General features: G+C 59.0%; 1 protein-coding gene across 1 annotated transcript in view; it reads right to left on the bottom strand.

Annotated features, from left to right (window-relative positions):
• LAMC3 (laminin subunit gamma 3) overlaps positions 1 to 12,066 on the bottom strand; it is a 58,395-nt gene that overhangs the window by 11,764 nt on the left and 34,565 nt on the right. Inside the window, exons 13-21 of the mRNA XM_069474766.1 lie at positions 9,855 to 10,043; positions 6,600 to 6,845; positions 5,689 to 5,842; positions 4,868 to 5,010; positions 4,240 to 4,418; positions 2,845 to 2,986; positions 1,729 to 1,934; positions 1,260 to 1,336; positions 2 to 136 (exon numbers count right to left, since the gene is read on the bottom strand). Of these exons, the coding sequence (XP_069330867.1) occupies positions 2 to 136; positions 1,260 to 1,336; positions 1,729 to 1,934; positions 2,845 to 2,986; positions 4,240 to 4,418; positions 4,868 to 5,010; positions 5,689 to 5,842; positions 6,600 to 6,845; positions 9,855 to 10,043 (1,471 nt within the window). The remainder of the gene's footprint in view (position 1; positions 137 to 1,259; positions 1,337 to 1,728; positions 1,935 to 2,844; positions 2,987 to 4,239; positions 4,419 to 4,867; positions 5,011 to 5,688; positions 5,843 to 6,599; positions 6,846 to 9,854; positions 10,044 to 12,066) is intronic.

Raw genomic sequence — 12,066 nt, 5'->3', positions numbered from 1 at the left:
CCTGTCCTCCAGTTCCTGCTGAGTCTCCAGGGCCACCGTACCCTGCACCAGACTCCAGAGAAGCGCGTAACTGGCGTTGGAGGTGAGCAGGGCCCTCCGGGCAGCAGCTTCGATCTTGGCGGCGCTGCCTCTGTGGCTGTAGGAAATGCCTGTGTGACCACGGCCAGCAGCTCACACAGAGGGCTCACACCCCTGCCACTGGCCTCTTGCTTTCCCAGAGTCCAGCCACAAGGACAGGGACTCCTCTTCTGCCTCTCCACCTGACACAGCAAGGACGGCTCGAGGAAGGGTACCCCACACCCCCTCCTGTTACAGTTCGCGCCCATTGTCCTGGCATAGGATCAATAGGGCCTTTCATCACACATTAAAGCACCTCATTTTAGACAGTAAATTATAGTCACCCTGATATAAACAGCATCGAAGAGGGTGGGGAGACAGCCTGGGCTGGAACCTTGGCCTTACCACTTCCAGGCTGTGTGTCCTTAAGCAAGTCACTCAACTTCTCTGAATCTGTTTCCTCATCTGTAAAGTGGGTCTAAGGTCCCTGGAGTACAGCTAAAGAGGATTGTTGCTACAGACCTTGTGTTTTTAGGACTTAAGCTACTTCTTAAAGGCAGCGGATGAAACAGCCCAAGTGTCCATTAACAGGTGACTGGACAAACAGAGTGGTACGTCCCTCCCTCCAGTGGAGGACCATCCGGCCACAGCCAGGAGTGACGTGCTGACCCACACTGCAACGTGGACGAGCCTTGACAACACTGTGCCGAGGGACAGAGCCAGGTGTAAAAGACACATGGTGCATGATTCCGTTTACACCAGATGCCCAGAATAGGCAAATCTAGAGAGACAGAAAGTGACCACTGGTCGCCGGGGCCAGGGAAGGAGGAGAGACGGGCAGTGATGGCGAATGCGTCTGGCTTGTTCCTGCGGTGATGAAACGCCCTAACATTGGTGGCGGTGATGGTTGTACAATGCTGTGATATAGTGAAACCACTCAATTGTACAGTGTGTGAATTATATCTCAATAAAGCTGTTATTAAAGCAAAAAGCCAGTGGGTGCTCTTAGATGCCTTCAGTCCGAGCTTTGCCCCCAACATCCCTGCGCTCACACTCCCCTTCCGTCCATCCCTCTCCTTCTCATCTTCTCATGGTGGTGACATCTGCCCTCCCACCCCCCGCCCCTGCCAGGCAGCTCTCTCGTCATCTGATCCTATGGGGCTGACCCCGACCCTGGAACCCCCCGGCGCCTTGGGGCTCACCTCCTGGCAAGGGCATGAGCCTCCGCGGCCAGATGGCTCCAGGGGCTGGGCTGGCCGGGCCCTTCCTGAGGAACCACCTTTAGAGAAAAGAGGAAAAGAGATACTGATGGCCCAGGCCTGAAGGTCAAGGGCCACGTCTCGCTAAATTACTGGGCAGAACTGAACGGCGCCAGTAATTTTATAAACACACAGAGCCACAGAGTCGGCCTCCGGGGAGCGGAGTCCCAGGCTGCAGAAACACCAAACAGGGCGCCGCCTGCCACTCGGTGCACATCCACTGCCTACTCGCCACGTGCCTGCTCTTTGCAAACTTTATCTCGCCGAATCCGCGCAGGAGGCACAGGGCGGTCCCCATTTTGCAGATGCAACTGAGCCTCCCAGAGTGGGAGGCCTGCCCGTCATCAGGGCAATGGCAGGGCTGGGGCAGGGATCAGTGCCCAGGCTCAGCAGAAGGGGTGCCCTGAGGTACCAGAGATTGGAGAACGGTGGCTGCGTGCAGAATCTCCTCTTCTGAGGATGCCAGCGCTGCCTCCAGGTCTGTCAGCTGGACGCAGGTCTTCTGGGCTCTGGCCTGGGCACAGCGGGCACCCTTGCTGAGCACCCGCAGCTGCTCCAGGGCAGCCTTCACAGCACCTTCGAGGCCCGTCATCTGCTCCAGGAAGACTTCCCGGGCCCCTGCAGGAAGCCCACAGCCCTCGATTCACAGAGCCATCAAGATGTCACAGTAAAGCCCCACCCCCAGGGGCCCCATTCTGTGCCCTCCACTCTCCCCAGGAAGCTGAACTCCATCACCAGCCCCGGGCACCAACAGTTAGTTGCAAAGGAAACGTCTCCCCATTTGACAGATGCAAAGGCTGAGGCCAAGAGAAGGCAAATCATGACCCAGGGTGCCACGTGCAGTAAGTCGGCCACACACGGGGGACCAGGAGGGATCCAGGTCTTCCAGAGCCACACTAGCAATTCCTGAATCAGGAACAGCAGCGACACCCCACTCGAGTCAGCTCTGTAATTCACAACATTGCTCACATGTGGGTGTTTTAAGATGTGGCCCCTGAGAGCCCCGTTTCGCTAGTCAGTCCCGCCAACCTGTGCCCAGCTCCCCTGTGTCAGGCTGCTGAAGGAGCGGAGGTGCTTATGAACGGGAAAGTTCACCGAGGAATCAGTTTGCTCTCAGTGCTGTCTGCATGTCTATGCTCCAGGGCCAAGTTCCACCTGGCTTTAGTAACGGGCCTCGTCCTTGTTTCTAACTGATTTATTTTCCACGTGCCAAGCACAGTGCTGGGGATATGAGGCGAGCAAAGTGCGGAGAATCAAGGCAGCTCCTGCTCAGCATGTGGGGCGAGTGAATAAATGGATGGACCCGTCCTGTCCTCACTGAGCTTGGAGTCTGGGTGGGGCAAGGGGTGCAGGGACAGAGGCTGGTATTAACAGAGTGACAAGTCCAAGGGTGCTAACAACATTGTAGGAGGTCCATGGGCTACAGGACCGTATCGTGAGAGCACTCAAAGCATCAATGAGACCAGACTGAAGGTGCCGCAGGGCCCTCCCATGCTTCCCGGTGTCCCGCCCTGCCCTCTTGCTGTACCTGGCAACAGGTGGTGGCCCTGGTAGGCGTCCCCCCGTGGGGCCTCTCCCTGCAGAATGTCTAGTGGTCCCCAGAGACTGCCACAGTCAGACCCCTGCAGCCACCCCTCCATCAAGGTCAGTCTGGCCTTCAGCTTGGCCGCCTGGAGGGGACAGGGAAGAAAAGGTACGTGAGGCTCGAAGTCCTGGCCACACACCTCCCCCTGGCTTCTGCCTGGCCTGGTCTGCCTGCGGGTTTCCTTCTCCAAACCCTACCCAGGGCCTCAAAGCTAAGGGCACAACACACCTCTGAGAGCCAACGCTGCCCACCCCAGCGTAGCTGTTCCTTCCCTTCTCACGGCCATGGCACCTGCTGACACTCAGCTGACCAACCTCTGTCCTGCCATGGGAGCGAGGGAGGGGCGGGAAGGGAAGCTCCATGAGGATTTCTGTCCGTCCTGTTCCCTGCATGCCCAGGGCTTGGCACGGACGTGCCAGGGAACACTTGCTGGCTGAGTGTGCTATGAATGTCCCGGCCCTGCCTTTTAGTCAGGTGAACAATAACTGCATTTACAGAGCACTTATTAGGTGTCAGCCGCAGTGTCCCCATACCCACTCTGAGTGGCAGGGCACAGGTCCCTAGCCCTGTCCTTGATTCCAAAACCCGAACACTCTGAAAGACCACATGGATTTCCGTTCCTTACTCGACGGCAAAATCTGACCTGCGCTGATCTGGAAGTAAAACTGTTCTGAAACAGGTTACTTGTGGCCTTTATTTACCCACTTGGTATAAATACCCATCTGTTTTCCTGCAGAAATATCAATGGGTTTGATTGTGGGGACCGGCCCACGTGCAGCTGGGGATGTCACCTGATATTTCGTACAGGCCTCCTTACCTTCCTACGACCCCACACGTGGGGAAGCTGCCCCCGGTTTCTGGTGGGGGACGTGGGCCTGAGCTATCTATGGTTTGGAGCAGGAGAGACTGTGGCTTCCCAGGCTGCCGCCTGCCTGGGTACGTGGCAGCTAATGTGGCGGGGGCGGTGGGGAACCCCAACGGGTTAACCCCAGAGCTGGAGCTCCGGCCTCCTGCACCACCCCCCCCCCCACTTAAAATTCTATTTCTGCCCCGGAATGGGCATCACTTCCTGTTGCCCCTCCCTACCAAGGGGTCGTCTGGGGTCTCATCCCCAGGGAACCTGACAAAGTGTGGGACCTCGGCCCAGGGTGGTCCAGAAGGGCAGCTGACAATTGCCACCCGAGCAGGGGAAGGGCCAGGCTGGAAGGGCCGGGAGGCAGGGTGGGCACAGGGAGAGGGCAGCCCTGGGCCCGCAGGGCCAGCGCCCGGCACGCAGCTGGTGCTTGCTGGGAATGTGAGATAAACAGGAAGAGGGTGGGCCTGGGCCGGCAGACTCACCTCCTCCTGCACCAGGCCGTAGCAGAGTGGGCACTTCTGGCACTGTGTGCCGCCCGCCGTGAGGAAGAAGTTGTCATGGCAGCGGTCACACTTGTAGCCCGCAAAGCCAGGCCTGCACACACACGTGCTGTTCTCGTGGCACTGGGCCGAGGTGGCGCCCAGCGGGGAGCACCTGCAGGCTGGTGAGCGGTGGCAGCAGGCGCTGGGTGCCCTGACGGCCACCCCCACACTGGAACCCCCTGGGCCCCCTGTCCTCATACCTGGCAGCTCCCAGAACCCTGCCCCCAAGCAGCCTCATGTACAGATTCCCGGGTCCTTCCCTGAAAATTCCGATTTAGGAGATTGGAGGTGACGACTGAGGGCCTGACTTACTTGAATGTCCCCTGGCGATCTGAGGACCAGCCAGGTTTGGGAACTGCCAATGCAGTCCAACCATGCAGGTGAAGAAACCAAGGCCCAGAGAGGTGACAAGATGGTCCCAGGCACACAGGAACTTAGCTGCTCTTAGGAGACCTGCCCTGTGTCTGACCATCCTCTCCCCTGCCACACGCATCCTCCCATTGGTCGTCCTGCCCTGAGACCTCAGGCCCACCCTCCATGCAGCTTGGGAAGGTCCCAGCCTCCTTACCCCGGCAGCCCTTGATGGAGAAGCCAAAGAAACCGAGCTGGCATCTGTCACAGGCCTGGCCCACTACGCCTGGGCGGCAGGGGCACTGCCCAGTCCTGGGGTGGCACTGGTCCTCCTGGGAGCCCAGTGGGTGGCACTTACAGCTGCGATAAGGGAAAGAACCCTGGTCTGAGGCAAGCTCTGGGCCATTCCTAGCCCGGCCTGTGCTGCCTACAGCTGGCCAGGGGCCTTCGGATCACGGCGCTCTACTGCCAGGCCCGTCTCCTGGCAGTGCATGTCATCAGCTTCCCCAAGCTGTGCCCTGGGAAGTAAAGTCTCGCAGGATGCTTGCCAAAAGATAAGAAAAAAGGCTATGGGAACAAATACACCTTGGAGAGACTATACCCCTCCATTGGAAAGTCACAATGCAATCAGCATATTAAAGGCACTGAGAAGTCCCGCAAGGAAGAAACCTGTTTGCTTCATTTAGCATTTCCCTGGAGTCCTCCATTCTTCCCTAAAGACGCTTGTCTAAGGTGCTACTGTGGCCAAAAAGGCCACCCAGTGATGGGCGTCACTGAGAAGGGAATCGGAGACCAAACTGGCCACCTGCCCACTCAGACATCCCCTAGGGCTGCTCTTGGCCTGGGACCTGGGCTGGCAAGGCCATGAGTGTGACGCCAAGCGACAGTCCCTTTGTCCCCATTTGGTGAAGGGCATAGTGTACCTGGCAGAGGGCCTAGGATGACACCTTTCCAACCAGGGCCCTCCCTGGAGGCTGCCTGGTGCCTTCTTCCACCCTGGCGATGGCCCCAGGGCACCCACAGCCCTGACCCACCTACCTCCGGCAGCCCCTTCCGGGCTGGAGGTCGAAGAAGCCTGGGCTACAGCGGCTGCAGTCCCGCCCAGTCACGTGAGGCAGGCAGGAGCACTGACCTGTCACTGGGTCGCAAGGTGTCTGCTCACCGACCGAGCCCCCGGGGTTGCAGCTGCAGGCTGGGGGTGGGAGCAGGAAGGGGTGTTGGGGAATAGTGCAGATTGCTCAGCCTTTTTGGGGGTCCAGGAGAGACAGAGAAGATGGGGGAGTCCCCGGAGATGATGCACATTCAGTCCAGATTCCTAAGCCCCTCCCGGAAGAAGGTTCTAGGGCTGAACTCAAATCTCAGCCCACTGGCTATGCCCTGGGCCCTGGCAGGCTGGAGAGCAGGGCAGCGACTTGGGGAGGGGTCAGAGGCAGAGCCCTGCACCCGCTGCCCTGGGTCATGTGGCCCTGCTCTCCTGGCCACGGCAAGGGGAGCACCTCACCCTGGCCGGCCCGGTGCTTCCCAAAGGGGCTGCGTAAAGCAAGTCAGCAGGGCCCCCGGGGCTGTGTGAGAAAGGGCCCCCGAGCAAGTCAGTCTGGGGCTAAGGCAGTGCTTCTCTCCTGTGGGCTTCTGGGAGCTCCCACGGGCCGAGGCTGCTGTGGCCCCGAGGGGCACAGAGGGCTGAGTGTTAACCCAGGGGCGGACCGTGGCCAGGGCAGGCTTACAAGCTAACTGCAGGGTGTGAGGTAAGTGCTAAATTGGGTCTCGGGGCTGAAAGAGACCCAGGAGGCCAAACCCTTACAGGCTCTAGACAAGGAGACAGAGCAGGGGAGCAACCTGCCCACAGCTGCACAGCCTCGCAGAGGGGCCGCCCCACCTGGACCCTGAGCCGGGGCAAAGGACAGGGGCCCACTGTGCCCCACCCGAGGGCCCGGGAGGTGGGTACTCACGCGCGCATCTGTCCGCGGGCCGCGGGGCCAGGGCGCTCCCGTGGAAGCCTTCCCGGCAGCGCTCACAGCGATCCCCCGTCGTGTTGTGCAGACAGCGCAAGCAGCGGCCGGACAGGGGGTCACAGTTGCCCACGGCGTTGGGGTCCACATTTCCGTTGCACTGGCACTGGCGGCAGGGCTGGGGGGCCCCGGAGAGCCCCAGCGGGTCCCCAAAAAAGCCATCATCACAGATCTCACAGCGCCGCCCTGTGTGTAGCGGGGACAGGTGTGAGGGCGCCGCGGGGCCCACGGGGGAGGGGCACCCTCAGGCTCCTCCAGGGGCAGAGCCGGGGCTCTGGGTCAGGCAGACGCGGGGCCCCAGCGCTGCCCACTGGCTGTGTGGTCTCGGGCAAGCCACTGTGCCTCTCTGAACTCAGGCTCCTTGTCTGTAAAGTGGGGACAACAATGGCAGCTCCCTCAGGACTGTGGAGAGGGTTCGGGGACATATTTGCACAAAGCACTGAACGTGCAGCCTGGCGTGTGGTAAGTGCTCCGCAATAGTGTTGTCATCACCTCGTCACCCTCATCATCCTCGTCACCGTCACCACTACCCTCACCACTGTCTCCATCAGCACCTCAGTCACCTTCAGCATCCTCACCTCACATCAGCTTCACCATTATCTTCATCACTCTTCCTCCTCCTCATCACCTTCACTGCCACTGTCCAATGTCCCTGCTCCCTCCTTCCCATCGTCCTCCCCCTCATCTTCTTCCTCCTCTCAGCTGCTCTTCCATGTGCAGCTCCTGGTCCCTTCAACTGTGGGTTTTTTTTCTTTTCTTTTTTTTTTTTGAGACAGAGTCTCACTCTGTTGCCCGGGCTAGAGTGCCGTGGTGTCAGCCTAGCTCACAGCAACCTCAAACTGCTGAGCTTAAGCCATCCTCCCGCCTCAGCCTCCCGAGTAGCTGGGACTACAGGCATGCGCCTCTATGCCCGGCCATTTTTTTCTATTTTTAGTAGAGACGGAGTCTCACTGTTGCTCAGGCTGGTCTTGAACTCCAGAGCTCAAGCGATCCTCCCGCCTCGGGCTCCCCGAGTGCTAGGACTGCAGGCGTGAGCCACCGCGCCCGGCCTTGCTCCCTGTGATTTCTGAGCTTGCTTTGGACAGTGTGTCTCAGGGTCCGGCCCGATTTCCTGGGTTTGACCTGCAGTTGCCGCCTCATCTTCCAGCCCCCAGGGTCACTGTGAGCCCCAGAAGAGCTGCTGTCAAGGAGGCTTTTGGAGGGTGGTGGCCTGGAAGGTCCACTGGGGACACAGATGGGGCATAAAGAAACACACTTGTGCCATGTGTTAGTGTAAACACGCCCACCTCCCTGCGTAGCCCTACACGCAACACAAGTCTGGGGATCTACACACCCAGAGAGCAGCCATGGTCCCCTGGGGGTGGCGAGATGAGGGGCATGTGAGGTTGCCTTGTGCATCTTCATGTTCCTCTGTAGATTTCTACGCTGCTTCAATCATCATTACGAGTATGTACTGATGTTAGGATTTAAAAAATAGCTGTTTTCAATGCGAAAAATAGGTGTGAGCTCCCTGTGTCCTCAAAACGCATCAGTCCAGCTGAAATCAAGTTAATGCTCCTGAGGGCAACCTTGAAAAGGGAAAGGAGGGGTACTAAGGAAGAAAAGAAAGAGAAAGAAAGGAAAAGAAAAATCTGAACAGACTTCAAGGCCGAGGCTAGCACCTGCCTTTGGGATTCTAAACTAGAAATGAAGCCAGACAGGACATGGGGAGATGGAAGCTGGTGAGCCCCGTAGTTAGGCGGCCATTCACCTGGAACCCGGTGGGACAGCTCCCAGGGCAGGAGGGAGCTCTGGGCATCCTCACAGGGCTGCAAGAGGTCAGGATGGTGGGCAGGTGTCACCCTGGGCGGGTGGGGAGCATCCTGCCTCAGATGTCCAGGTGAGCTCTGTGTGTGCCAGGCTCTCCCAAGGCCAAGAAAGCTGGTGTGAACAAAGAAGGGGGCTGGGGCCTGGCAGATGCCCCCAATCTACACAGTCCATCCAGGTGACCCTCCCTCCCAGGGCCTGCTCCCCTGAAATCCTCCCCTGGGTACACTCAGCCCGGGTCAGCCTGAGCTTCTCACTGTCCACTCTCGTTGGGTGGGCCTCCCTCGCATCTCAGATCAGGACAGCCACCGTGGTGAGCCAGACAACGTGGAGAAGGTTACGGAGATGGAGGGACAGCGTGGTGGCCGGTGGGTTGCAGGGTCCCGCGGTGGGACCTCAGTCCCTTGGTTCTTGGGCTGCCCACTCTGGGGCCGTCCGCCCAGCCCTGCTAGCTGCCGGGGAGCTGTGCTCAGAATGGTCCCAGGGAAGCAGCACATTTGACAGGACCGATTTAATGCAGGTACCAAAAGCAAAACCAGACGTCTAGGAGGCTTGAAAACACTACGCTAAGTGAAACAAGCCAGACACAAAAGGACAAATGTTGTGTGAGTCCACTTAAATGAGACACCTGGAATAAATGCAGAGAGACAGAAAGGAGGACAGTTGTCGCCAGGGGCCGCAGGCGGAGTGCTACTAGACAGTGAGCTGGATGGGTGCGGCTTCTGTGTGGGATGAGGAAAGGTCTGGAGATGGGTGGTGGTGACGGCTGCGTGACACCGTGAATGTATTAACACTCCACGACACTGAGTCACATGCTTAGGAATGGTGAAGATGGCAAATTTTGTGTTATGTGTGTTACCACAATAAAAATTAATGCAATATGCCAAAAGTCACCGTACACTTAAAATGGTTAAAGTGTTGGGCATGTCAATAATATCCTGATAAAGATGTTTTTGAAAAAATCAAATGTTGAGGCTGTCTCTGAGAGCGAAGAATGGGGAGGCCGGGGCAGGGGAGTTCCTTCCTCACACATTGCCTGATGACCTGTTTAAAAGCTGGAAGTTTAGTCAAAGGTTTCCGCCTTAGCTGTGCATCACAGGCACCCTGGGGACTTGCTAGGAATCCACATTCCTGGGCCCCACCTCCAGCTACACCAGGCTCTCTGGGCCAGGGCCCGGATGCAGGTATTTTCAAAAGCTCAATGGCACAGTCCGCCGGAAACCCATAGCAGCCTGGGGCCCTGGCGATGGGGCTAAGGGACTCAGTGTCCCCAGAAGTCATACCTGCCACCCCCAAGCTGGGCTCTTCCCACCCGCCACACCCCAAACCCAGGGCAGAGTCAGGGCATCGGAGCTTGGCTCTCCTGTGGGGTCACTCTGGGCCACTCACCTCTCTGGCCTGGGGGGCAGCGGGTGCACACCACCTCCCCGCTCTCTGGGACGGTCGTGCAGGCTGACTGTCCGGGGCAGGGACAGGGCTGGCAGTCGTCAGCTTGGCCTGTGTAGGGCTTGCCATAGAAACCAGGCACACAGCGCTCACAGGACGGGCCCTCGGTGTGGTGGCCGCACACGCAGATCCCTGAGGGGCGAGACAAGCACCTGCCTACCGTTGCCTGACCCGGGACACCCGAGATGGTGGGCGTCCTGGTGGGGAAGGTCACAGAGCACATCCTGGGTAGAAGTGGCTCGGGAACCCTCCCACGGTGGAGGCAGCACGGCCAGGGTGAAGAGCCCAGGCCGGAGCCCATCCAGCCTGGGTTCGCGTCTGCCACTTACGGCCCACGTGAACCTGGGCGAGTCGTCTAACACCCCATGCCTCAGCTCCTCACCTGCAAGGTGGGAGTAACAACAGCACTGACTTAAGATGTCTCACCAGCGTTCAGTGAGCCGTGCGCTCCCGGGCACACAGACGGGCAGTGCTGTTAATACCTCGTATCCCAAAACCTCTGAACCGACAGGCAACACAGCCACCCTCCACTCTCACGACGCTGTCCTCTTAACTCAGAGGGACCAAAGGAAGCTTGACCGGCCCTAAGGCACACATGGATCCAGGACTCAGGTCTTCATACAGCTTTGCAAACAGGCTCCTTTCTGGGGCCTGGGGGTACCCCGAAGCTGCCTGGTCTCAGAGAATGGAACCCCGTCCCTGCCTCTGACTTCGGAAGACGGTGGATTCTGCAAACCCTCCTCCAGCCTGATAGTTCCTGGCGTCTGCTCAGAGCCTGGGCGCTTGGGAAGGGAGGCCCCACTGCCAGGGGTCACGTGAGAAACCTGGTTTAGAAAGGGTTAACCAACGCCACCCCTCCTGGAGGTCCCCAGCAGCGCCCAGCCAGGAGATGAGTGGAAGCCCTGGGTGGACACACACAGCAGGGGTGGCACCCAGGGGAACTGTCCCTGCCTGGGCCCAGCACCCACAGGCTCCTGACTCCTCCCAGCCCTTTCACAGATGAGGATTTTCCCAAACAGAGCGGGAGTCATGGCAGGACCAGAGCTAAATGGGGGTGACAATCTGGTCCCAGCGCGTAGAAGGACGCTGCTTCCTCAAGAGGGGCTGCCTGGAGCAGGGCCGGGGGAGGGATTACGAGGCCCTGTCCGGCTTGATTAGTGATGCCTGCCATGGGCACGAGGAGGGAGGATGCCCCCGTGTGCTTACCAGCCCTGGCTATGTCTGCCGACTCCCAGGCTGCTATCTTTTTAGGGGAAAAAGTGCTCAGCTGGCCTCCCCCTTCTCACAGAGAGAGCCCACAGGCTCTGGGGAGAGGCCACGTGACCTGGAGAGCGCCCTCTGTGCCTGAGTAGGAACAGCTGGGAGTGACCAGCTGACCTGGAGTCCAGGGCTGCAGGGTGGTGCGGCTCTGCCACCTGCTGGCCATGCCGTCCCCCACCCGGAGCCGGGACAGCAATGGTCCCGGCACTCCCAGGGAGCTCTGTGGGACTCAGTGATGCAGCGTGTAAAACGAGGAGCAGGAGGAGGAAGCTGGTGACACTATTTTATTATTTCCCAACACCCCTGAAAAGTGGGGACTTCTGTTTCCTGCATTCCCCAGGTGAAGACCGTAAGGCGACCCCAGGCAGCAACAGCTGAGCTTGGGCGGAAACCACAGCTGTGTTTGCAGAGCCTGGGGGTTTCCTGACCTTTGCGTGGCCTCATCGCTGCGTGACCCCAGTGTATTTACCGTCATTCTCCTCACTTTACAGAGGAGCAAGCAGGCTCGGGGAGGGAAGTGACTTTGCCAAGGCCACTAAGGTGTGAGGGTGGCAGATTTGTGGCTCCAGATCGACACGTTAGCTGCTGTTACCTCATAACCTTCATGAGAGCCCCTGCTGTCACCTGCCTGCTAATGCCTCTGCCCTTCCTTACGGCAGCCCATGCACGGCAGGACCCCTGAGGCCTTTGCCTGGCCCCTCCTGGGAGGAAGGACAGCCCAGAGAAAGGGCGGGCCAGGGACAGATGGCCTACAGAGACCTGATGCATACAAAGTCCTTGGTACAGAGCCCGATACTTCAATCAATTCCAGCCACTACCTTTATTGAAATGCGAGATGCCCAGGCAGGCAGAGCAAGATGGCTCAATGCCCACGTGTCCCCACAGCTTGGCCAAG

Source organism: Eulemur rufifrons, chromosome 7, assembly GCF_041146395.1.
Source record: "Eulemur rufifrons isolate Redbay chromosome 7, OSU_ERuf_1, whole genome shotgun sequence".
NCBI classification, from domain to species: Eukaryota; Metazoa; Chordata; class Mammalia; order Primates; family Lemuridae; genus Eulemur; species Eulemur rufifrons.
The sequence above is the reverse complement of the archived record's forward strand: the minus strand, read 5'-3'. Positions and strand labels throughout refer to the sequence as shown.